Below are 26984 nucleotides of genomic sequence, written 5' to 3'. Positions count from 1 at the left end.
TCCTCTTCTGTCTCCCAGCCTCAGCTATACTAGTCTTCCTTCAAACCAAATCCTTCAACCTCAGGAGTGTTGCACATATTGTTTAAAATTTTAAATCTCAAACTCTCCCTGCTTTATTTTTTCCAGATGGCACATAACCAAACCAAAAAAAAACCTGTTGCCATCGAGTTGATTCTGACTTATAGCGACCCTATAGGACAGAGTAGAACTGCCCCCATAGAGTTTCCAAGGAACGCCTGGTGGATTTGAACTGCCAACCCTTTGGTTAGCAGCTGTAGCACTTAACCACTAGGCCACCAGGGTTTCCACATACAGTAATTAATTAATTAATTGTCTCTCTTCCACTAAATAGAAAGTAGTCTTCACAAGTACATGGACTTTTACCTTTCTTTGTTCATTGCTGAAATTCTAGCATCTGGAACTATGTTGATACATAATATGTACTTAAAAAAATGATGAATGAAAAAGGAATGAATGACTTCTTATCCTGGAATACTTTTTCCTTTTCTCTAAATCTAGGTAACTCCTACTCATCATTCAAATTCCAGGTTAACTGTCACTTTTTCAGGCCACCTTTTTTTGACCTCTAAAACAAGATCAGATTTTCTATATTCTCATAATTCCCTGTCCTTCTCCATAGTACTTATTAGAACTTTATTAAGTCCATTATTTCTGAAATCACTTGTTTAATTTCTGTCTCCTCCCCACCAAGTTGTGGAACACAAAACCACCTCTATCTTGTTCTTAACCATATTCTCAATACCTAGCACAATGCCTGGAACATAGAGATGCTCAATAAATATCTGTCAAATGGAAAACATGGGTGGATGGATGGACGGATGGACAGACGGACAGATGGACGGATGGATGCATGGATGGATGCATGGATGGATGCATGGATGGATAAATGGATGCATGGATGGATGCATGGATGGATAAATGGATGGGTAGATAGATAAGCAACTCTTCACCATAACTTTCAGTACCTCTGTTCTATTTGCTCCATGCTCTCCCAACAAAATCTAGTGTTTAGTGAACCACGAAGGAATGTTTCAGTACACTGGAGAGATTCCTCTTTAAATGTGTCCCTCCATGAATTCAGTAATGCTTGCAGAATCCCTTAAAGTTAATGCCTCACAACCACCTCTTCATCTCAAGTTGTTTAGTTAAATAAATACTTAATGAGGTTCTCTTCTGGACCAATCCATGTAGTAGAAAGTAGGTCACATGAACAGTGAAAAGATCAAGAGCTTTAAAAAAAGCAGAAAGATCTCTTCCCCTTTTACTTCTTGTGCAAACTTGGCCATGTTACCAATTGAATATCATGTTCTTCATATATCAAATAGAAATAACAATACCTGCTTTATAGGGTGTTTGTAAGGATTATTGATAGTGCATGTAATATGCCTGCCACATAGTAGATGCTCAAAAGATGGAAGCTGTTACTACCATCATTAGAGATAAACAGACTGCACTTGTATTCCCAGTACTATATATAAAATACATTCAATAGAGGTTGGTTAAACTGACCAGAAGTGGGAACCATAGTAGAATAAGTGCTACTTCTTTTTGAGACTTAAAATCTAGTTAAGAAAATAAGTTCCAAAACAGATTCATAAAATATTTAGATAACAAAACACAATATTTATTATAGTTTATAATACATAGAAAATTCAAGCAAAATATGTTACAGACCATAAGTGGTGTGGATGGCCGAGCAGAAAATGATGAGGTTTCTGGCTGTAGTTATTGAGAAATGATAAATCAACATGTGTGTGTTTCTGTGATAAATACCCATAAGCCTCCTGTGAAAACATTTAGTTTCTTCAGCAAAATTTGATGCTGGCTATATCAATATTGAAGTTGTCAAGAATTTCATTTTACTTAGATTCACCAACAACACCCATGGAAGCAGCAGACAAGAAATCAAACGACATATTGCATTGGGCAAATCTGCCGCAAAAGACCTCCTTAAAGTATTAAAAAGCAAAGATGCCACTTTGAGGGCTATGGTACACCTGACTCAAGCCATGGTATTTTCAGTAGCCTCATATGCGTGAGAAACCTGGATAATGAATAAGGAAGGCCAGAGAAGAATTGATGCCTTTGAATTATGGCGTTGGCTAAGAATATTGAATATGCCATTGACTGCCAGAAGAATGAACACACCTGTCTTGGAAGAATTACAGCCAAAATGGTCCTTAGAAGTGAGAATAGCGACTTCTCTCAAGTACTTTAGACATATTATCAGGAGGAACCAGCCCTGGAGAAGGACCTTCAAGCTTGGTAAAGTAGAGGGTCACTGAAAAAGAGGAAGACCCCCGACAGGATGGATTGACACAGTGGCTGCAATAATGGGTTCCAACATAGCAACGATTATGAGGATGACACAGGACTGGGCAATGTTTCATTCTGTTGTACATAGGGTTGCTATGAGTCAGAACCAACTTGATGGCTCCTGACAACAACAGCATACCAATGTTGAATAAAATCAATCAACATTCTGCTTCTGTGTTAGATGACACACAATATCAGATTTTTGATCTTGGGTATCAAGGTGTATTTGTCATAGTAATGGATGCTTTATTTATTTTTAGCAATCTGTGATTAGCTAAAGATCACTAATACCAAAAACCAAACCAGACCCAGTGCCGTTGAGTCGATTCTGACTCATAGCGACCCTATAGGACACAGTAGAACTGCCCCATGGGGTTTCCAAAGAGCGCCTAACGGATTCGAACTGCCGACCCTTTGGTTAGCTGCCGTAGCACTTAACCACTACACCACCAGGGTTTCCAAAGATCACTAATAGGTTCTGATAATGTTGGGTAATATTACTCAAATAGGTCTGTATTATGCTGGGCATATGCTAGTCCTTTAAAACTAGAACGTAGACTTGATTCCATGTCTCACTCCTTTGTAGAATGTTTAATTTTCAGTTTGTATTGCATCATCCATAATCATTACAAATGGCCGTCTTTTCATCTTACCGAACTCTTTCCTTGCAGCTCCAGTAGATGGGAATGAGATAGCATGAACAGGGTTTTGTTTTGTTTCCTCTAGGGCATTCTCTCCTTTCTGTTACTTAACTGTCTCTGTAAAGGCATTTGAATCAAACACTAGAGGCGGCCCCATTAAAGCTTTCAGATACACTGTCCATAGACTGAAAGCTTCAGGTTCCTTATTACTGAATTGACTGCAACCACCAAACATGTTCAGAAGTCCAGACATTAGAAAAAGACATGATGATCTTCTTTCACCCACTTCAAATCTGCATGGATGAAATGATTCCGAATCCACTAGGCCACCTGGCACGCGGACACACACCTCGTTGCCCTGACTACACATGCAGAGGCAAGCCTATGAGACCAGCTGGAGCTCCTAGAATAAGCCACTTGCCCCCATACCTACGTCGCAGTGGTGGACAACTCTCCTGGAAAAGCACGTGCACACACACACACACTCATACCCCCACAGGATACACCTAGATGAAAATAAATGAATATCATTTATTCACTCACACACATACACACACAGGCAAACCGCATGCTTGGAATAAAGCACATGCTTATCCAGGTAAAGTACCAAAACCAAAAACCAAACCCACTGCCGTCGAGTCCCTGAAGAGTTTCCAAGGAGGATTCGAACTGCCGACCTTTTGTTAGCAGCCTTAAGAGTTTCCAAGGAGGATTCAAACTGCCGACCTTTTGTTAGCAGCCGTAGCACTTAACCACTACACCACCAGGGTTTCCTCACCCCCCCCCCCCCGCCCGATAAGTAAAGCTCACTTATTTTACGTGTTTTTAGGCCAGCACAAAATCCCTGGAATACTGGCTCGCTTTTTTAAATGAGCCATTCACAAAGTAGTTCATCTATGGTGCGCCTCCAGAGTGAACAAGGCAAGCAGGAACTTTGCAGCCGTTTCCGCTCTCCCTTAACTCCCAGGGGCTGGGTGGTGCCGACCGGCAGACGTCCGACTCCGGTGTCCACCCCGCCCGGTAACCGCGCCGAGGGGCGGGGCCGAGTCGGCGGCCAGGAAATGCCCAGGAGTGTGTGTCACCTGCCCCGGAATCTTGTTGATTCCAAGGAGCGCCGCCTTCTGAGCCTGGGGTCCCCAGAGGACTATCTCGCTCACCTGTCCCCCAGCGCGGCCCCGGGGAGCACCTGAGACGCCTCCGGGACAACTATCCCCCCAACTTCAGAGCCATGAGCAAGTTGGGCAAGTTCTTTAAAGGGGGCGGCTCTTCTAAGAGCCGAGCTGCTCCCAGCCCCCAGGAGGCCCTGGCCCGACTTCGGGAGACAGAGGAGATGCTGGGCAAGAAACAAGAGTTTCTGGAAAATCGAATCCAGAGAGAACTCACCCTAGCCAAGAAGCACGGCACGCAGAACAAGCGAGGTAGGCTTGGGGTCTGGCCCTCAGGCGTGAGCTCTCACCCACCTACCTCCAGCCCTTTCCTTGGGAGCAGTGCGACCCACAGCCCCCCCAACCCCCAGGTGGCCAGGTAGGAGCTCGCTTCAGCTTTGCTCCTACAGTCTTTGTAGAAACTGGTACAGACCACCAGGGCTGGAACTAGGGCGAGCTGAGTGAGGCTTTTGATTAAAAGCAAAATTTTAAAGGCAGGATTGGTATGACTGATTTTTTTTTTTTTTTCTTTTGTCTCCGGTTCCTGTGTCTCTCCGCACGGGGCTTCTTTATTTAAAGTTTTGGTATTTTGTTCATTGTGGATATTTTTTTTTAAATTTAATTTAGAGTTTTGGGGCATTAAATTATTATTTGATTACTGAGTTTTGAGCACCCCCTTTAAATTTTGCTTCTGGCCCACTCACCGTAGTCCCAGCCCGGCTGACCCCCAAAATAAACATCAGATTTCCGATTTTTCTGCTCTACGTTTGAATGTTGAGTCTTGCATTTTAACTTGTGCGCAAACCTCCAGTGAAGCGTAGTCTAGTAAGTCCTGGTTTTAGCTTGCTCCTCAAAGGTTGAAAACTTTGGTTGGTTGCTGTGCAGTTGAGAGAGAGAGAAAAAAAAAAAAAAAAATGGAATTAAACTTCCTATCACTGGCCTGGTGGCTAGTGGTTAAATGCTAGGCGCTAACCAAAAGGTCGGCAGTTCGAATCCACCAGGCGCTCCTTGGAAACTGTGGGACAGTTCTACTCTGTCCTGTAGGGTCGCTATGAGTCGGAATCGACTCGATGGCAGTGGGTTTGGAATCACTGGCCTTTGCATACGCAAGAGACTTTGAGTCAGTAGTGAAGCTTGTTGCTCCTGTTGAACCTTGAACTGTTTGTACTTTGCCCAACTTAATTGGTTTCTTCAGTATATGGCTGTCTACACAGGGAATACATAGAACATAAGGAATAGATCTGATTTTCAACAGCAGCTGTGGCAGGTATAAAAACCCAGTGAGAAGTTGAAGTGATTTACTATTGTAACACCAGGTCAGTGGCAGATCCAGGAACAGAAGTGGCAATACAGGACTCCACTGATTACCAAACCCTGAACGTTTGCATCCTGAAGGCCGCTTCTTTAGTCCTAACAAAGCCTTGAGAAGACTTAGCTCACCCTGATTGACGCTACCATCATTTAATGCAGGAAAGGAATGATGTCTCATGGACGTGACCTGGAAAACCCTGCATCTTTCCCATAAAAGCGTGCCTAATACATTTGTGCCCACTTAGTATCAACAATATAAAGGTCAAGCTTCATTTTTCTGTGCTATTGCGTATAACTTTTGTCCTATTATAGTCTGTTGTAGAGCTAAGTACTAGTTTCTATTTTTAGTTTATGTCAGTCAGATAAATGGCAATTTCTACAGAGAGACTATGCCATTATGGTTTGCTAAATGTCACTGGTCATTCTGTTACTTGGCCCTTCCTCTTCATTGGATGGAAATTTGCTTAGAGAAAGTTTTTTCCTCCCTTTATTCTGACATCCATTTGGATTCGTATATAGCCGTGTCTGTAGCGGTTGCTTGTAAATACTGGTTTTAAAAATCTGAAAATTTGAACATCTGCTTCTAGGAAGTAGTGAAAATATAGATTTGCTTTTGAAAGACAAAAATGTAAAATAATGTGGATTATTTTCAGAAATGTTCTCCAGTTGGCAATGTACTAAAGCGTTTCACATGCAGACTTTAACAATAAAGACCAAAAAAAAGTTAAAACCAAAAAAAACCAAACCCATTGCCATCGAGTCAATTCCGACTCATAGCGACCCTATAGAACAGAGTAGAACTGCCCCACAGAGTTTCCAAGGAGTGTCTGGTGGATTCAAACAGCCAACTTTTTGGTTAGGAGATGTAGCTCTCAACCACTACGCCACTAATTAGGAGCTGTAACTTCCTTAGATCAGAGAAGTTACAGATGCAAGTACCAAATGCAAACAGACAATTGATGTTAGAGACATCACTTATTCTTTGTCCTTTAGCTTTGGGAGATTTGCTGCTGCTATTGTGGACTTGGGAGTAGGAAGAGGCTTTTTAGCATGAAGTCATCTGTTATCAATGACAGTCCCATCCATTAAAAACACTGTCAACCTCTGCATCTTCCAGTTAAACAAGATAACTTGATATACACATAGTTACTGTCTTCCATTAGCCGCCAAGAAATACTTTCACACACATAGTGATATAAAGCCCAATATTAAAAAAAAAAAAAACAGTTGCCCTCCTGTCGATTCTAATTCATAGTGACCCCATGTACATCAGAGTCGAATTGTGATCTATAGGGTTTTTCAGTGGTTACGTTTTTGGAAGTAGATCACCAGGTCTTTCCCTTCCAAGATGCCTCTGGGTGGACTTGAACCTGGGTTAGCTGGCAAACACTGTAACGGTATGCCTCACCCAGGAACTCTAAACCCAACATAAAAAGAACTCAAACCAAACCAAGTTACCGTTAAATCAATTCCAGCTCCTGGTGACCCCATGTGTGTCAGAGTAGAACTGTGCTCCATAGAGTTTTCAGTGGCTGGTTTTTCAGAAGTAGATTGCCAGGCCTTTCCTCCAAGGTGCCTCTGGGAGGACTCAAGCTGCCAACTGGTTTTTAAATGGGTCCCGTGCTACACAATGCTATTGTTAGAATGACAGTAATTTATATTATAATCAGAGTGACATAATACATGGGCAGTTTAGGTTTCCTTCAGCTAACACGTTGGTGAGAATTCACGGTCTGTGAGCGGCGAGCTAGCATTATTTCAGAAAGGGCCACTCTCCTGACCCCTACAAATTCCTCAGTTATCCATCTCTACAACAACCAAAGCTTTGACATTAGCAGACTGAATTCAAATGGATTTTATTGGTAAAATGAGTTAATTTTTAATTAGCATAATAAATGTTAGAAATGAGATTTTATTGGTGAAACTATGCTATTCTAAAAATGTGGACTGGCTCAAGAAGTTTAGGGACACTTGCTTCCTATCTGTATATGAACAGATTATAAGATCTACCACATACATAATTAACTTACCATTAAGATGGTACCTGAGGCTTGATCTCAACCAGTCCAGCATTCAGTCCTTGGTTCAGGGGATTTCTGATTGAGTGTACCTCACCAAGGGCCCAGAACTCTGCCTTGGAATGTCACTGTCTGCCTTTAGTGCACCTTTTATACGAGGTGTGTTGGTGCACCTGAAAGGACGTAGATCTGAGGCTTCATTGAGCCCACGGAACAGGTCAGGCAAACTGTTTTGGCCTGCTTGCTAATAATGTATGTTTGTTTAATCAGTGTATATGCAGAATTTAGTCTGAAACTTGCTTTCATTATAACTTGGTAGCAAAATTGTGCAGCAGTAGCTAATTCTCCTCACCTCAAACTTTATCCAAATTACTATGATTTAGTTCCTGCTTTGGAGCTAGTGATCTGCTTTGTGGAAAAGGAAACTTCTTATACATCACTTAATTCTTTTTCTACTTCTTCTGATCACTGTCATCTAGAGCAATTCTTAACCCTGGCTAGATTCTAAAGTCATCTCAGTGTCTTTTATATCACTGCCATGGACTCTGATATAATTGGCCAGAGTGGGGGTTAACCCATTGCCGTGGAGTTGGTTTTGACTCATAGTGACCCTATGGGGCAGAGTAGAACCACCCCAGCAGGGGTTAGGCATCGATTTTTTTTTTAACGAGAGCCCCCACCCTTGCTGATTCTGCCCTGTGGTCAGGGTTGAGGATTAGAAGCCTAAATTCATACTATGCTAGTGAGGTAGGAAAATAAGGTCTCTTAGTCTTGCAGTGCTTCCTAACCTTTTCACAACATGGCAGCCATGCGCAGGGCTAGTTTTGTGTATCTCACTGATTGACACGTAGACCAGGTAGCCTGGGTACTCTTTTTTTTTTTTTTTTTAACATACGTTTCTTTTTTTATTTTTATTTATTGTGCTTTAAGTGAAAGTTTACAAATCAAGTCAGTCTCTTGTACAAAAACTTATATACACCTTGCCATGTACTCCTAGCTGCTCTCCCACAATGAGACAGCACACCCCTCCTCTTCACCCTGTATTCCCTATGTCTATTCAGCCAGCTTCTGTCCCCATCTGTCTTCTCATCTCAACTCCAGACAGGAGCTGCCCACCTAGTCTCATGTGTCTACTTGAGCCACGAAGTTCACTCTTCACCAGTATCATTTTCTGCCTTATAGTCCATTCCGATCCCTGTCTAAAGAGTTGGCTTCGGGAATGGTTCCAGTTTGGGGCTAACAGAAGGTCGGAGGACCATGACCTCCAGGGTCCCTCTAGTCTCAGTTAGACCATTGAATCTGGCCTTTTTATGAGAATTTGAGGTCTGCATCCTACTTTCCTCCGGCTCCATCAGGGATTCTCTGTTGGGTTCCCTGTCAGGGCAGTCATCAGTTGTAGCTGGACACCATCTAGTTCTTCCGGTCTCAGACTGGTGTAGTCTCTGATTTATGTGGCTCTGTCTCTTGGGCTCGTATTTGTGTCTTCGGTCTTCTTCATTCTCCTTTGCTCCAGGTGTGTTGAGACCAATTGATGCATCTTAGATGCCCGGCTGCTAGCATTTAAGACCTAGCCTAGGGACTCTTGATATTGCCAGGTCAGTTGCCTCAAAAGCTGTAGGGAATCAATATCTTAGCACACTGCAAACCCATCCTGTCATGCTAGTTGGGCCACCCACCTTAGAGATCATCTCTTCTAATCTCTTTTATGAGGTTTTTTAAAAATAATATCACTAATAGATGGTCATCGGGCTTTTGCTTAAATATATTCCCATTCAATTTTTAGTAGGTGTGGTGTAGGCACCAGAAATCTGAACTTTTAATAAATAATGATTCTGATTATGATACTATAGTCTGAAAACCTATGATATATTATTCAAAGTGTTTTTAAGCTGAAAGGGACCACTCTCTATGCTGTTTGCTTTCCTTGCCCATTCCTATTATTTCTTCCCTCCCTCATCATCACTCAGATACTTGGATGAGAAAAATCTATTCACCTTCTTCTGTTTACCTCTGTCCACCTCTGTTTACTCTTGAAATATTTCAGGAGCTTCTGCCAGGTCCCCATTGACACATTTGTCACAAAATAATCTGGCATATAGTCAAGAGGCTGGACTTCAAAGCAGGCAGCCCTGGGTTTGATTCCCAGCCTTGCCCTGCCACTGAGAAGCTGTGTGACCTTAGACCAGTTACTTGGCCTCTCTACTCAGTTTCCTCATCTACAAAATGGCAATGATAACATTGCTTCTTAGAGTTGTGAGGATTAACGGCATTGTTGTGTAAAACACTTAGTACATTAGCCATGGTTATAACAATAGCAGGTTTTTTTGTTTTGTTTTTTTAAAGCTGAAATCTGCTTCCTAGTAAATTCCACTCATTGACCCAAACTTTGTCTTCTGGAACAACATTGACTAAGTCTACCCTATTTGTCAAATGAAGAATTCTCCTGTATTTGAGGACAGCAGGTAATTCCTCTTGTAAGTTTCCTATTCCTCAACCTGACCTTTTTCACTTCCTCAGTTGCCCCTTACTCCTGAAGTTTGCTTGCCAGGGCTGGGTGAGTTACCAGGGTGAGGCAGCACCTGGGACACACCTGTGTGACACTGAGAGTGAATGCCCCCTTAAATTATGCACACTAGGTCCCTCTCTCCTCCCTTATCCTGGTCGTGGCCCTGTTGCTTACCTTTTCCTGGTCTGAGCAGCAACTCCAAATGCGTAATTATGTAAAAAGGGTGGCTCCAATCTGATGCCATCAGTAGGCCTTAGGCTGTTGGGAACTTGCGCTGATAGAGATGAAGGGTTGAGACAGACAGGAGGCAAATCTGGCCATAACTCCTACTTAGTATCATAACACAGGATTTCAGTGAAAATCTGGTGCTGAGGCAAGTCAACCTCTTCATCAAGTATCTGCTGGTAAAATAAGGTCCAAAGGCAGAGAGTCCTCCATTTTAGCAAGCTGGCTCAGCTTTGAAACCTGGGCTCCTTTCTTCTTCTTTTTTTTTAAACCAAGGATGAATTTGCTCCCAGAATAATGGCACGGTTGGTCATTCTTAGAGTGGGGGTGTGTGCAAACTTCCACCCACTTAGCTTAGTGGAAGGAGACACCTTGGACTCTTGAGTTTACTTTTTCTTACAGTTGTCATAGAGCCAAATCCTGCAGTCCTCAGAGGGCCGGAAGGACCTCTGCCTAAAGAGAGCTACAACACTATCAGCTAGTTGAATGCCAAACTAGTGAGCCTGAAAGCATGGCTCCGGTAATACAAGACAGTCATAGACTGCAGGGCCCTGATGGAAGTTCCCCTGGGAGCTATAGCTTACTTGGTGACCTCCTTTCTTAAGAGCATTTCTCAGAATATGGTCCTCAGATCACCTGTATCAGAATTCCTTGAAGGTGCTTATTAAAGGCACATTCACGACTACCCCCTTAAAGATTTTTATTTTAGTAGGTGGGGTATAGGCTCCAGAAGTCTGAACTGTTAACAAATAACTTACTGATTCTAATTCTGATGTCCACTACAGTTTGTAAACTTATGGTCTGTTATTCAAAGAGTTGTTAAACTGGGGAACCCTGGTGGCACAGTGGTTAAGAGCTTGGCTGCTAATCAAAAACTTGGCAGTTTGAGTCCACCAGTCACCTCTTAGAAACTGGTAGTACTCTCTGTTCTGTTTTCTTGCCTCACCTATTCCTTTTGTTTCTCCTCCCCTCCTCCCCCATCATCTCTCAGATACTGGATGAGAAAAATCTATTCACCTTCCTCTGTTTACTCCTGAAATATTTCCGACAGGCTTCCATTAGCTACCTGAGTTAGATTTCTTTAGGGAAGTTCATACGGTACTATAACTCCACCTTGGTTGTAAAGGGTCTCAGAGTTATTTAGTATTCAAATTATAAGATAATAAATTGTTATATGTGCCTCTAATTATCTGATTTTATTCTTGTACCATGCTCAATGTATTCTGGGGCCTAGAAAAAGAACAAGTTTTATTCTTAGGACATTAACAGAATACCTAGGCCAGATCGTAGTCTCCATTTTCTGGAAAAGATAGGTCACTAGGCATGGAGATGTGACCCTCCTCTACCTCCATTCACAGTTTCCCTTCCTTAACTTAGAAGCTCCCCTTGGGGCTTTCAGCCCGTAATTGGGAGCCTAAAATACCTGAGGCAGCCCTGGAAGCTTTGTTCATTTAAGCTCTAGTGTTGATATTTCTGCTTTCCCACCCCTTTGAGCCCTGGCAAAAATCCCACAAAGATTTACAATGTCATTCACGCACTTGCATTAGGTATTGACCAGCACAGAGTGCCCTGGAATTATCTCTTTTGTTCTATTAATAAGCCTATATTTGTATGTGCTCTTTCAGCTGCCAAATCACTGGCTTTTTCCCTATTGGATTTGGAAACAGTTAAAACTCCCAGACACATTTACCCTACCCCTTAGTGGTGGCACCCTGGTTAAGAGCTTCGCTGCTAACCGAAGGTCAGCAGTTTGAATGCACTGCCCACTCTTTGGAAATCCTATGGGACAGTTCTATTCTATCCTATAGGGTCACTATGAATCGGAACTGACTTGATGGTAACGGGCTTGGTTTGTTTATTTTTAAAGTTAAATCAGAAGCTCTGGTAGTACAGTGGTTAAAGCGCTCAGCTGCTAACCACAGGTTGGTGGCTCAAACCTACCAGCTGCTCCAGCAGGAGAAAGATGTGCCATTCTGCTCCCATAAAGAATCAGCCTTGGAAACCCTATGAGACAGTTCTGCTCTGTCCTATAGGGTTGCTTTGAGTCAGAATCAACTCGACAGCAGTGGGTTTGGTTTTTGGTTTAGTTAAATCAACACGTTAAGCTTGCATTCAATATTTTATATTTATTTCTATTAAACATCATCTTTTTTCCAGTTGTCTTAAATTTATCAAGATGTTTTTGAATTCCAATTTTATTATCTTATATATGAGCTATTTCTTTTAGTTGAATCAGCCACAACCTTGATCAACAGCCTTTTTTTTTTTTTTTTGTCAAAGGCTTGGTTAAAATACTGAATAGGGTAGAACCAAGGGCAGAGCCTCATGATATGGCACTATAGACTTCACTCCAGGGTACCTCTGCATGATAGCAACAGTGTTTCAGCCAGGATTTAACAAAAGTGGATCACCAGTTTAACAGGTCAACACTCAATGAGTTTAGTTATTCATCTAGCTATAAATATACCTGACCCACATTTCTGACTCATATCATCTTATTTCTCTAACCTTTTCTCATTTCTCCAAGAATACCCCAGCGTACATTGTGAATTAAATCCCTAAGACCATACTACATTCATATACTTCTGGTTCACAAATGCAGGTCTATGAATTGATGGTGTGATAGCTCCTTCAGATTCACCTGGAGAGTTTTTTAAAATGACGCACCAGGAGATTCAGTTTCAGGAGATCTGGGATAAGGTGCAAGACTGTGGTCCTCAAAACTCTCTGGATGATTTTGATGCACAGTCAAGTTCGAAGGCCAGTGGGTAGTCTGTGGTTTCTCCTTGATTCAGCATCCAGTAACCCGAAGAAAAGAAGTATAGGTGACTAAGTTAATATTTTTTTATCTTAATGAACTCATGTAATCATCGTCTTCTCTGCTAATTCCTCAGCTGCTTGAGTAACAGAGTATTTCTGTTCTACAATGATTTTCTCAATTATCTGTGACATAAAAGGTTTTGATAGTTTTCCGACATGTTTCATGACTACTACTGGAGGGGTCGTTGTTATTGTTAGGTGCCATCAAATCAGTCCCGACTCACAGCGACCCTGTGTAGAAAAGAGCAAAACACTGCCCAGTCCTGCGCCATCCTCACAATCGTTATGCTTAGCCCATTGTTGCAGCCACTGTGTCAGTCCATCTCATTGAGGGTCCTCCTCTTTTTCACTGACCCTGTCTCTACTTTACAAAGCAGGATGTCCTTTTCCAGGAACTGGCCCCTCCTGATAACATGTCCAAAGTATGTGAGATGAAGCCTCACCATCCTTGCTTCTATGGAGCATTCTGTCTGTACTTCTTCCAAGACAGATTTGTTCATTCTTCCTGCAGTCTGTGGTATATATTCAATGTTCTTCTGCAATGCCATAATTCAAAGACATCAATTCTTCTTTAGCCTTCCTTATTCACTGTCTGGCCTTTGCTTGCATATGAGGTAATTGAGAATACCTTGCTTGGATCAGGCGTACCTTAGTCTGAAAGTGACATCTTTGCTTTTCAATGCTTTAAAGAGGTCTTTTGCAGCAGATTTGCCCAATGTAATACATCGTTTGATTTCTTGACTGCTGCTTCCATGAGCGTTGATTGTGGATCCAAGTAAAATGAAATCCTTGGCAACTTCAATCTTTTTTCTGTTTATTATGATGTTGCTTATTGGTCCAGTTGTAAGGATTTTTGTTTTCTTCTAAAAGGGTAATTGGAACTCTTTCTTATGTGGCATTACATCTAGTTTTGAAATATGTTGAGTTTTTTCCTTCATGGATTTTTTAATGACTATTGGAACATTTGTTATTAATTTTCTACAATTAAATTCCACAGGATGGGATAATAGAGCACATTTTGGGAAATGTTTACATTAAACAAAGAAAATAATTTTATTTGATTCATACTATTGTGTAATTTGTTGACTCGGTCACAATACAGTAGAATATGGTAGCAAATTTACTACTAAAACCACAACTCTGATAAATTCATATCATTTATACATTCCCCCAAAATATGGCAGAAGCCTGCTGGGCGTTTACTTCCAGAGGTGCTTAGGATTCCTAGTGTATTTCTTGGTACTTAGGACTGTTTATTTCAGATCATTTTCAGACTATGATACTATAGCCGAAGAGACCTAGCAAGCAATCTAATACTGAGTTTTGTTTTTTTTTTTTAAGTTATGCTTTGGATTTCAGATTCGGAAGGGGCATTAATGATCTATTTTGGTGTTCATTTTTGTGAGATACGCTTTTCTCTAATTATACTTTTAATGAACGAAACTCACAGATACTTGAAATCTACAGATAGTAATGAGGAATTTTTTTAAAACGTATTATCAATCTTCTGCCTTAGTAAAATTTAACCAGAACTTTTAGCGAGTAGTGGTAATTTTAATTTCTCCTACTTGGAACAAAAACCAAGAGTCGGGGTTAAATATAAAGCATATTGCCAGCCATTTCCTGAATAATCAACTTTCCTGTGCCAGGGATTTTGATTCTTTACCTCCCTCAGGTGGTGCTGATGGAGAATTGCTTGTTGCAAATATGGAGGGCCCAGTCTGAAATTTATATGGGGTGCTTCAAAGCAGCGAGAGCTCCCAAACTTGGACCTATGTCTCTTCAAGCCGGTGTCGGTCACTTACAGAGTTAGCAATGCTTTATCCATGTATTCTAACTTGTGGATATTTCTAGGGAGTAGATGGGGGAGAGCTAGAAACCCTGACTACCATCCACTTCCTGCCATCTCCGACAACTCATTCCCATGCTAGTGACTTAAAATACCAACAGTGTAATTACTGCCTTCAAAGCAAAACAAACCCAAAACAGCAAGCAAGCAAGAACGGCATTTTAAAATTACAGGAAAGGAAAAGGAGATCATTCTCTTTTAAAGGTTGGGAATGCGTCTATTCGAAGTTAAATACTTTATTCGAAAATTAAAATTTAATACCAACATCTAGTTTAAATGAAATAAAGTTTATACTTTTATGTCTGGATTCAGAGATGTAAAATTATGCAACCAAATATTTGGTAAGCATTTTGGAGACTTTATCCTTTATTTCAATCAGAATTCCCAGTGAGTCTTCCTGGTTCTTTGATATAATGTGTATGGAGCATAGCCATAATGGGTGTCTTTTTTGCTGTAGCCATAGCATTGTTCACCAGGCCTTTTCAGTGAGCAGTACTATTTACATTACCAACACTTTCCATAGATTTATTACCTGTAAAATGAAAGTAAGTATAACTTTGGAGTTTGAACTCCGGATATTATCCTAACTGAAAACCTATACTGTGTTAACTACCAAAAAAAAAAAAAACCTGTTGCCTTCAAGTCGATTCTGACTCATATCAACCCTGTAGGACAGAGGAGAACTGCCCCATAGGGTTTCCAAGGAACGCCTGGTGGATTTGAACTGCCGACCTTTTGGTTAGCAGCCGTAGCTCTTAACCACTATGCCACCAGGGTTTCCGTGTTAAATGCAGCAAAGAAAATTATGATTTATACTTATACTTATTTATATTTATACATATTTTAAAGATCACATACATAAGGGTCCAGGTTTTATCTTTTTGTGAGCAGTTTGAACGTTTTTAGTTATGTAAGCTATCTTGACTTGTTGGATATTATTCTACTACTTATGTTTTATAAAATGAAAGGATGCTATAGTTCAACACCAATTTCAAGGTAACCCTGTTCTAAAAGGAGCCCCTGGGTGATGTGAGTGGTTAATGTGCTCAGCTGCTAATAGAAAGACTGGAGGTTTCAGTCCACCCAGAGGCACCTTGGAAGAAAGGCCTGGTGATTTACATCCTAAAAATCAGCCATTGAAAACCCTACGGAACAGAGTTCTACTGTGACACACATGGGGTAGCCATGAGTCAGAGTCACTTGATAACAGTCGGTTATTGGTTACTGTTAAAGAATTTCAAATACTAATAACCACCTTGAAGATAGGAGCTATGTATTTTTCTAAGATTTGTTGACCATATTATCTGAAAGGACTGGCCATAGAATCATAGACAGTGAAAGCTGAAAGGGGCTGGGGGAGTATAATTTGTGGGTTTTCATACTTCAGGTGGTGGAACAGCACAAGGCATGGGGATGTTTGTACAGTATCATCAAATATTGCTACATCATATAAACAAGAAATTATTTATGATTAGAAAATAGAACTATATTATATATGTTGTTGTGTGCTGTTGAGTCAGTTCTAACACTTAGTGACCCCATGTGACAGAGTAGAATTGCCCCATAGGGCTTCCTAGGCTGTAATCTTCACGGGAGCAGATTGCCAGATCTTTTCTCTGTGGAGCGGCTGATGAGTTTGAACTGCTGAACTTTTGGTTAGCAGTCAAGTGCTTAATCATTGTGTCACCAGGGTTCCTTCATAGTATAAAATTACACCCTCAGGTACATGTCGTCTACCCTGTGGAATTAAACATGATCATCTGTTTCTGAGATTTTCTGTTAATAACTGCTGGTTAAAGACACAGGTTGTTTTTGTAAAATTCTAGGCAATAGCAAGACCACAAAGGTTATGAATTTGTGAGACTGCCAATAATAGTAGTGGCAAGCAAAAAACTCATTCATTCAATTCATTATGTACTCTTAAGGTGTCAAACAATGAATATGATTAATATTTACTAAGAATATCAACTAGATTTTAATTAATATAGTGGTATTTTGTCCCACTAGCAAGTTAATTCTGCTTACTTGGCAGTTGACCTCTGAAGCGATCAATTGTAAAAAATGAGAATGGGAATGGAAATTTAGTCTTCGCGCAAGCATATTTTCCATTTTTGATAACTCAAGAGTGATAGCACTTTTACATCACGAACTTTCCCTTTCAGGTTTACCTGCCTTTACACATGTTCTGTTGAGGAGGCCCTAGGTGGTGCAGAAAGTTAATGTATTTGGCCACTAACTGAAAGGTTGGCAGTTCAAATCCACCCAGAGACTCCTCAAAAGAAAGGCCTGGTGATCTACTTCAGAAAAACCAGCCACTGAAAACCCTGGGGAGCACGGTTCTACTGTGACACACGTGGGGTTCCCATGAGTTGGAATTGATTCCCTGGCACCTGATTTAATATTCTTTTGGAATATCCTGGCGTTGAGAGCTGTCTCATCTCCAAAAAGAACTGTGAGCTCTTTAGATGGAGGAAAGGTGTATCGACTTTGTTGAAAAAACTTTGATTTCCTTTGTCCATTTGTTATCTCTATGGAGCTGGGAGAGGGCACTGATCACCCTGTCTTTTTCCTCTCTTACACTTTATGATATTAGTTAATCACCATTTTATTACACAAAATTCAGTCTAGCATTACTGGCTTGTTTATAGCTATATTCCACTTCCAATGCCCTTTCCTCAGACTATATCTTATTTACTTCCTCTCATCTCATTCCTTTTTGCTGTTTTCTCGGGCATCTGCTATGCCATTCTACAACCTCAGACGTTAGTGCTGTGTTCTGGTCTTTTTTTTAGCTTGCTATTTATCCTTTTTATGACATTTAATATTGGTGAGACCTCTGAAAATATAGAGGTTACATATAAGATCTAGTTGGTGTGGCAGGCGGGTGTGATTTGCTCTATTTTGAGGTTGTAGTTCCCATATTGTTCAGAAATTTCTCATTGTTTAGTGTGAGATTTGCAGTAGGGGAGAAGGTTGAGGATAAAAGGATGGCTTTCATCAGTTATGGTCCTTGTTGATGAGTATGTGGGAGTACGTTTATAGGTAGACAGTCACCCTAGCTTCATGGACATTGTCTCCCCTGTGAGGCCTTCCCTTACTCTCCAAAGAGAGCTTATAAATTCTTCTGTGTATCCTCTGAACCTCCTATAGGTCTCACATTACTCCTGTTACCCTCCTCTATGTCTCTACTACTTGAAATGAAGGCTGTAGCTTACACAGGTTAGCATGCCTGGGTACAGTGCCTGTAACATACCACAAAAAAAAAAAAACCTCACTGCCATTGAGCTGATTCCAACTCATAGCAATCCTGTAGGACAGAGTAGAACTGCTCCATAGGGTTTCCAAGGAGCGGCTAGTGGATTCAAACATGCCGACCCCTTGGTTAACAGCCTGAGCTCTTAACCACTACACCACCAGGGCTCTGCCTGCAACATAGTAGGTGCTTAAGAAATGTTTGTTGAATGATGAATAAGTGATTGAATATCCATTTCATATTTTGTCTCCTCTGAGATCGTTGCCTTATTTCTTTGCTCTGCAGTGCCTATCATAATGTCAGGCATGTGGTAAATCTTTAGTAAACACTTGTTGAGTAACTGAAACAAATGCATAAAGAATGTATTTTTTTAAGTGTAGAGTGCCGGGGAAATTAATAATGGGATGGCAAAATGAATTTTAAGAATTTTTTCATGTTCCCCCAGCTGTTTCCAATCTGACCTGTGACTTTGAACAGAGACACTTTGTTTTTATTCCATTTGCGAAATACTTATTATGGTGCTTGCTCAGATTGTGCTTCTTGAGAACGAAGGCAATGCACCATGAATAGAAGATACTGCTTAATAATGAGGTGATTTGTATATGAGTAAGAACAGGGCTTACATTAAAGATCCTAAGATAAAACACCATGATCATGAGACCTCCCAGTTAAAAGCAAAGCATGACATAACTGATCGTGTGTGACGCATGTACCTTAAGCACTCTCATGAATGGGCTTACTCTTCAGAGCCTCATCTTTTAGCCCTTCTCTACACATCATCCATTCCTGGATAAGAGAAGAGTTGTAATGCAGTTTCCTATTTCACTAACAGGTTTGTGTCTATTTCCTGGGTATAATGGTCCCTAAAAAGAACCATTTACAATGCATGCATTTATGCATCCTGAATGAGCAAAAGAACAACAGATTGACCTTTAAAATCATGATGTCCTTTACATTATGTGAACAATGACACTGCAGCTTTTTTCTGCTATTTTAAATTATTTGGCATAGACTACCGAAAGCCCACCTCGTCGGGCAGTATAGTACAGTAGAGTTGTATAGGGCTAGTTTAATTTTGGATCAAGTGGGTAATTCTTAAATTTCAGTCCCAATCCTCAATGGACTGCAGCAAGGACTCTTCATGTGTCTTCTTTAACAGCAGTACAGAAAGGACATTGTTCTGTGGCTCCATTGCTAAAGAAACATCACTGTTATGTGAGGAGACAAAGCCCCTGGCTGTTTCTCCACCACAAAGGAATACACTAGCTTCCTTTGTTAAAGAGGAATGTTGCCCAGGTCTCACCAGCTGCTTAAAAGCACATACATGATGGAGTTTGGGAGATTGGATTGCACTGTCTATGCGGGTTAAATTACATGGGTTTAAAAATGTCCTTCTTGGCCAAATTAGGAGCAATGCTTGATTTGCAGCATTTGTTGCATGTCTTTGAAAAGCCACAGCTATTTCAGTCCCAAATTATTGATCAGAAAATCACGTGAAATCAAAAAGCCAAACCCATTGCTCAGGACTTGATTCTGACTCATAGCGACCTATAGAAAACAAAATGAAGGCATGGCCAACTCGTGATAGGTCAGTGGCATTATAATATCATGGGAGAAACAGCTCAAGGGGAAAATCTTCATGTACAATTTTTGGTTATTTGGGGCAGGAACCACTTTTCTCAATGTTTGAGAGGAGCTTAAAGGGCCAGGAAGAAGTTACAAACGTCAACTGTCCTGGGACCAGATCCACCCTTGTGGAAGCCATTGGTTTGGTTCACACAGTATTTTTTGAAAATGCAAGTCAGCATTTAAAAATTGGGGATTTTGTGTGCAAATCCACATTTCTTGTTTCTTTTGCACATCCTGATGGCTGGTGGCCCTGTACCTACAAGCCTGCATGACAGCCCTCAGGTAGAGTGAGCCATATTGCTTCCATTAGATCAGGCTTATGCTCCCCAGGTCACCATGGTCCCCTCCTCTTCCTGTTGTCTCTCTGACACTGAGACCAGTGTCTGCTGCGGTTTATCATCATCTCGTGCTTTTTTTTTTTTTTTAATTGTTATAGTAGAGAAACATTTCTCTGTATCTCTATGTTTCTCATATAGGAAAACAAAGGTGGTCTTTTTGCTCACGTCTGCCATTTCTTACTCTCATTATCTACCTGGCTTCTTCTGAGTTTGGGATTCTGGCGTAGGTCAATCTGTAGTTTGCAGTATGGGAATTGTAGTATAAGTTGAGATTGCAACTCCCGGTGAATTTTCAAATTTCTTCTAACTAGTTTGAAGAAAGGAAATCATAGTATAAAACCCCATTCCAACCCACTCCTGTCAAGTCAGTTCTGACTCATAATGACTCTATGGGATAGAATATAACTTCCCCATAGGGTTTCCAAAACTGTAAATCTTTATGGAAACAGACTGCCACATCTTTCTCCAATGGAGTCGTTAGTGGGTTCAAACCACCAAATCTTTCAGTTAATGGCCAAGTGCTTTAACCACTGTGCCACCAGGGTTCCTCTATGTTAGCATAGACAATTTAAATTTTATGCAAACCAGAACTTAATATTAGCTAACATTTGCAAGGCTGGGCATTATACCATGTGGCTTCCAATATATAGTTCTGACAACCGTGTGAAAGATGATGATGCTGATGATGATGATGATGATGAAGACTGATATTTAATAATCACTCATTCAGTGCCAGACAATGCTGTAAACATTTTACGTATGTTATCTCATTTAATCCTCAACAGCCAAATGAGTTATTATCCCCATTTTCCAGTAAGAAACTTATTTAGGGCTGTATAAGTATGGATAGATATAGCCCAAATTTAAAAGTAGGCAGCTGGCCTCAGATCACAACGTTCTATTGTCATCTTCTAGGTATTATTATTGTTGCTGTTGTTGTTATTCAAGTGAGGGAACATCCCGTAGAGGAGTTAACATCACATAGGTATTAAATGGTAGAGGTAGGCCTAAAATGTAAGTCTATTGACTCCAAAGCCTCATCCTTTATACTAAACTACGTTTCTTGATTTTTCAGGAAGTAATCTAAAATTAATTTTTACTAGGAAACATGGCGTATTTTTAAATGGAGAATTGAAAAGAATTTCTCAAAAAATGGAAAATGCTTTTAGGTCAATGGGTATCAGTTAGGTTCCAAATAAATATAGAAACTGAACCAGCCTGACAAGAAAGGGAGGAGACGCGTTCTGAACGTTCCACTTCTGGTCATATTGGGTGGAGGTGTGTATGTAAAATTTAGCTTTCTAGAATACCCTGCTGAATAAAACTATTTACTTCACCTATAAAAATGTGGAGATGTTTTATAACATTATGTTCCTGCTATAGTGAGTTATAATGAAAAACAAGTAGTTTGTTGCTCAGTGGTCTCAGAAATAAGATACACAATCTCATTAATTAATGAATAGTATATAAAACATTATGAATAATAATGTCTGCATGCTAAGCCCTTGCATGCCACAGGCACTGTATAAGGTGTTTTCCATAAATTATCACTAATTCTTACAATCACTCAGATTCACAGGGATTATTTCTCCATTTCCAGATGAGGAAAATGAAGGTTAAAGAAGATGTGACTTGCTCAAAAACACATCAATTAAATTATGGAAGATGGAGTCACACTCTGGCCTTGAAGGCCATGTCCTTTCCACTATTCTGTGCCATCATTATCCTCTGTGCACAAAAATTATCAAATTTATTCATTTACTATTGATTTCATCTTCTGTAAAATTAGCTAATAGTAGTATTTACTTTTGGGGTTATTGTGAGACTTAAATTACATAAATCATATAATGGACATAAATCACTTAACGCCATTTTGGCATAGAGCAAATGCCAAGTACTGTTAATTTTTGTTAAGTATTGTGTTGGCCATGTGCCAGGACCTGGGGACATAGAGGTGAAAAAGATATTGTATCATCCCTCAACAGGCTTATAAGTAGGTGTAATTCGGGTAAGAGGGAGGGCAGAAATTTTATAAATAATTGCAATGCAGTGTAATAAATGCAGTAGCAGACCTGGATTCAAAGGTAGAATGATAGCACAAAGGGTCAGTTGGCCATTCCCCCTGTGAGGGGGTAAGAAAGCCGTCATTTATTTGACAACCCAGAGCCTCTCTTGAGTGGCTGAAGATGCGATACTGTAGAAAGATCTTTATGCAAGTTAACTTTTTTTTTAAAAAGTCATTTTAGTTCTTTTCAAAAAACACATTAAACAGATGAGAACTTTTCTATAAATAAAGTGTAAGCGGTATGCAGCAAGGGGTTAAATTGTGGTATTGCATCTGGAGAGAGAAACAGAGCAGAGCCTGAGCTAACCCTGGACCTCCACCGCAATCAGGTAGGTGGGGGGAAAGAAAAGTCACTACTCACGAGGGAAATGTACAAAAATGTTCTGCACCCAAAGGAAAGCCTTTCTTTGGCAATCGCAGGAATCTGCAGCCTGTCTGCTTGTTCCCTACCCTGTTGACATGCCCCACCCATTTTGTATACAGAGCCTTCCCTTTCAGGGGAGCAGCTTGCTGGGGAAACACAGTGGTATAACTACTAGAGGCATTGAAGATTCCTGGGTGGTGCAAATGATTTGCACTTGACAACTAACCTAAACGTCATCAGTTCAAACCTGCTCAACTGGGCCATGGAAGAAAGACCTGGTGATCTGCTTCTGTAAAGGATTACAGCCAAGAACACCTATAGGGCACAATTCTACTCTGTCATCATAAGTCAGAGTCAACTGCAGCAGGTTTTCTTTTTTTAGAGGCAGTGATGACAGGTATTTATGCTAACTATTCTAGTCTTTCATTTATAATAATGGACCTAGAATTTTGAAGAAAGCTAATTACATGAAAGAGAGGGACCAAGATGAACAAAGCAAACAACTGACCCAAAGGGAAGAGAGATAATGTAGGAAATAAAAGATGTTAAGAATGAAACTTGTATTAGTATCTTCAGAGAGATTCAAAAGGCTATTGCATCTGTAAGCCAAGAATGGGCTGCCACAAAAATGAGCAACTGGGGAACAAGAAAAGTTTAAAATTTAGAGATTTTAATTTAGATATTAAAAATATAATTGTTTTTAAAAATATTAATAAGAGGGCAAAAATAGCTGAAGACTAAATTAGGTATCTGGAATATACAGCCAAGTAATTCTCCTACAGCACAGAACAAAAAGAGAGCAAGATAAATTAATAGTTAGAGGATAGAGCTAAAGAATGCAACATTTGTCTTACAGGGATTTCAAAGGAGAGAAAACAGAATGGTTGGAAGGGGATAATAAGATAAAAATCCAATTTCAGAAGAGAATAAACAGAATGAAGGGGAAAAATAATAAATAATAGGACATGGTTTCCCTGAGATGAAGGATGACCTGGTTCTTCAGAATAAAAACACTCATTGAATGCTAAGCCATTAAAAGCAAAAATAAAAGGCACATACCTAGACCTATACTGCTGAAATTCCAGAACTCCAAGGCAAAAAAGAAAATCTTAAAACTTTCCAGAGAAGAAACAAAACAAGCAAATTGATTATCTGTAAAGGGATGAGAATAATATTAGCATTAAACTTTTGCAGTGTTGAATATCCAAAGGCAATGAAACAGTATCTTAAAATTTTAGAAATAATTTAAAGCTAGAATTTTGTAAAAATACAAACTATTACTTAAGGTTAAAACAAAATAAAGATATTTTCAGACCTACAGTATTCAGAGAATTTATGTCTATACACCTTTTCTGAATAAAATCTTTAGGATTTACTCCAGTAAATTGAAAAAAAAAATTTTTTTTCAAGAATAGTGACAGCATAAGTTATGAGATGTTAATAAGCCAATGGATATTATAGTTCAGTGTAAATAACTTGAAATTGTGTCTTTGAAACTTAATGCAACTGTTAAGATTTTTTTTTTTTTTTAATTGGGAAGATAATAAAAAATGGTAATTATCTGGAACTAAAATTGCAGATTATTTCAATGAAACATTGGGGGAAGAGAATCTTATTTGGAAATAGTAAATTATAGTTTCTGGTTAATTTCCAAAGTGGAAAGAAAAGTTTAATTATATATGTATAGTTTTATTACAAGGGTATCCAGTAAGAGAACAAATTTAGAATATAAAACTCTCCAGTAATTAAAGGAGAAACAAGAACAACAAAAATTTGGTCACTGTACGTAAAGAAAAGAAAGCAAAAAATCATAATAGAAAACAGAAAAAAGATGACAGTAAAAAAACCATATCACATAACACGTGGGCTACTACAATAAATGAAAATGAGCTAAAATCTTACATTCGAAGACAGAGACTATCTAAATGAGTTAAAAATAATCTCCTGAATAAAGCATTCAAGTATATGCTATTTACAACAGGTGCACCAAAAAAAGAAGAGCAAATACACAATTTTGATATAGAGGTTCAGGTAAAAATTATTACAGGCAAATTACAACAAAAAGAAAACAAATACCATTTTAATATAAAACTAAATGGAGTTTTGGGCAAAAAGTATTAAACTGAACACAGTATTGATCAGCTACAAAATCCACTAAGAGGGTATAATGTATATGAGTCTTTGTGCACCAAACAGAAAACATTGGAATGAATCAAATCTATTGAAATGAAAACCAAACCAAAACTAAACCTCTTGCCATTGAGTCAATTCTGACTCCTAGGGACCCTATAGGACACGGTAGAACTGACCCATAGGGTTTCCGAGACTATAATCTTTACAGGAACAGACTGCCACATCTATCTCCCAGGGAGTGGCTGAGCACTTAACCACTGTATCACCAGGGCTCCTCCTGTTGGACGTATAAGAAGAAATTGACCAAAACAGTGTTAGAAGAGTGACTTGTCTCAGAAATCTCTGTTGTAATAACTTACATGCCTCACTCTGAAACCACAAAACTGAGTTCTTTTGTTAATTCCATTTAATTTTCACTTTATATTAACATTCCTCTGCTACTCTTTTTCTGCACTCGATCCTAAATGACCCACAAAAATGCATACTTTAGGGCCTTTTTTTTTTTTTTGCAGGGGCGTCTTCTAAGGTGTCACAGTCAAAAGGACCCTATTAGGTCTGTGGTTTTAGAGTGAAGTAGGTAAAGTTATCTTGCTAAAGTGCTAAGGGATATCATTTTTCTGAAGGCAGCACGCAATCCTCTCACCAGTATGCCATGTAATCCTTGAGTACGACTTTAGTAGTATTGATTTCACACACACTTATGGTTGAGTGTAGCCTTAATGACCATCTCATAATCATTTCAGACCAAGCATGCAGCTCAGCACCGTAGGTTTTGGCTCCAGCTACCACTAGCTGTCTGTCTTCAAGCATGTCACTTAATTCTCTGAGTCTCAATTAACTTGTCCTTGAAATAAGGAAATTGTGCTAGAATCAACAATCGTTAAGCCCTTCCTTCCTCTAAAGTTTAATATTTCTACTGTATGATTTTTACTCATATTTTTATCTCTCCTTTTCTAAAACCCAATATTGACAGAAACATTTCTGAGGTATATTACATGGAATATGAAAATTGACTTTCTGGCCTTTTATATTTGCCAGATCTTTGGAAGAAAACAGTAATAAAATATTTGAGGGAGTGGTAGTTGGTGTAGCTAATTGAGAAAACAGGTGTTATCCTCAAGTTTCTCAGGTTTGTTTGGTATACCCTTTGTGTTTAAGTATCAACAATGCTGAGTTCATAGTTGGCGCTAGGCGAATGTTTCTTGAGTATGTGATTTGGTGCTCCCCTTATAATTGTGGCTTCTTCTTCCTTATTTAGCTGCACTACAGGCACTAAAGAGAAAGAAGAGGTTTGAGAAGCAGCTAACTCAGATTGATGGCACACTGTCCACCATTGAGTTCCAGAGAGAAGCCCTGGAAAACTCACACACCAACACCGAGGTGCTAAGGAACATGGGCTTGGCAGCAAAAGCAATGAAAGCAGTTCATGAAAACATGTGGGTGACTTTGGTCTTCCTTCTGAGTCATAAATTCCCTTGATGTTGAGAAGAGCTGTTGGAGCTCCCTGATGATTTTTACAGGAATGAGATTATTCATTTGAGGCTCTTTGGCATGTTGAAATGGAATGCTCTGTCAGAGAAAGATTAGAGATTATAATGGCAAAAACAAAGCTATAGTGGCTTCAGAAAGGACATAAAAGATAGTTTGCTCTTAATGTTTCTAAGCTGCCTCACTATTGCCTGAAACTCCACTTGTAAATACTTTCATTTCCTGATTTTGAATTAAATGTAATCATCTGGGGGTTTTAGGGTGAGGGTTTTAGAACTATAGAATAGTGGTGGCCAAACTTTTGTGCAAATCAGAATCACCTAGAGAGCCAATAGAACACAGAAGCCCAAGCTCCTTAAAGCAGGATAGAGCCTGGGGCTTTTTGTTTTTAACCCAGTTTCCCAGGTAATTTTAATACTAACCAATGTTTGAGAACCACTAATTTAGAGTAATAGTTATTACCTTATTGCCAAGGCTTTGGGACTCAGATATTCTGGGTTATAATCCCAGCTCCACTGCTCACTGTCCCTTGGGCAGGTTACTTTGCCTGTCTGTGATTCAGTTTCCTTATCATACTTATCTCATATGGTATTGTGAGATTCAGTGAGATACTAGATTTAATACACTTAGCATATTGCCTGGCACAAAGAAAGCAATCAATAATCAATATTCATCATGTAGTGGGGCTGGTGGTGATTTACTTTACATTCACGTTGGGAAATAAATGCCTGCGACCTGATCCTTTCTCGAGACTGGACATGGACATGCTAGTGGAGTCTGGGACAGGGATGCACAAGGGCACTGAGTGTCTGAGGGATATAGAGAAGAAGTCATAGGATGGAAAAGGTGGAAAAAGGGAGGC

The 26984-nt window shown here is 39.7% G+C and overlaps 1 protein-coding gene across 1 annotated transcript in view; it reads left to right on the top strand.

Annotated features, from left to right (window-relative positions):
* The first annotated feature begins 4025 nt into the window (after positions 1 to 4025).
* The window catches only part of CHMP4C (charged multivesicular body protein 4C), a 34528-nt gene continuing 11569 nt past the window's right edge, over positions 4026 to 26984 (top strand). Inside the window, exons 1-2 of the mRNA XM_049853581.1 lie at positions 4026 to 4396; positions 25893 to 26070. Of these exons, the coding sequence (XP_049709538.1) occupies positions 4207 to 4396; positions 25893 to 26070 (368 nt within the window). The 5' untranslated portion in view covers positions 4026 to 4206. The remainder of the gene's footprint in view (positions 4397 to 25892; positions 26071 to 26984) is intronic.

This window comes from Elephas maximus, chromosome 15 (assembly GCF_024166365.1).
Source record: "Elephas maximus indicus isolate mEleMax1 chromosome 15, mEleMax1 primary haplotype, whole genome shotgun sequence".
NCBI lineage: Eukaryota > Metazoa > Chordata > Mammalia > Proboscidea > Elephantidae > Elephas > Elephas maximus.
Note: the sequence above shows the minus strand (reverse complement) of the source record. Positions and strands in the feature narration are given on the sequence as shown.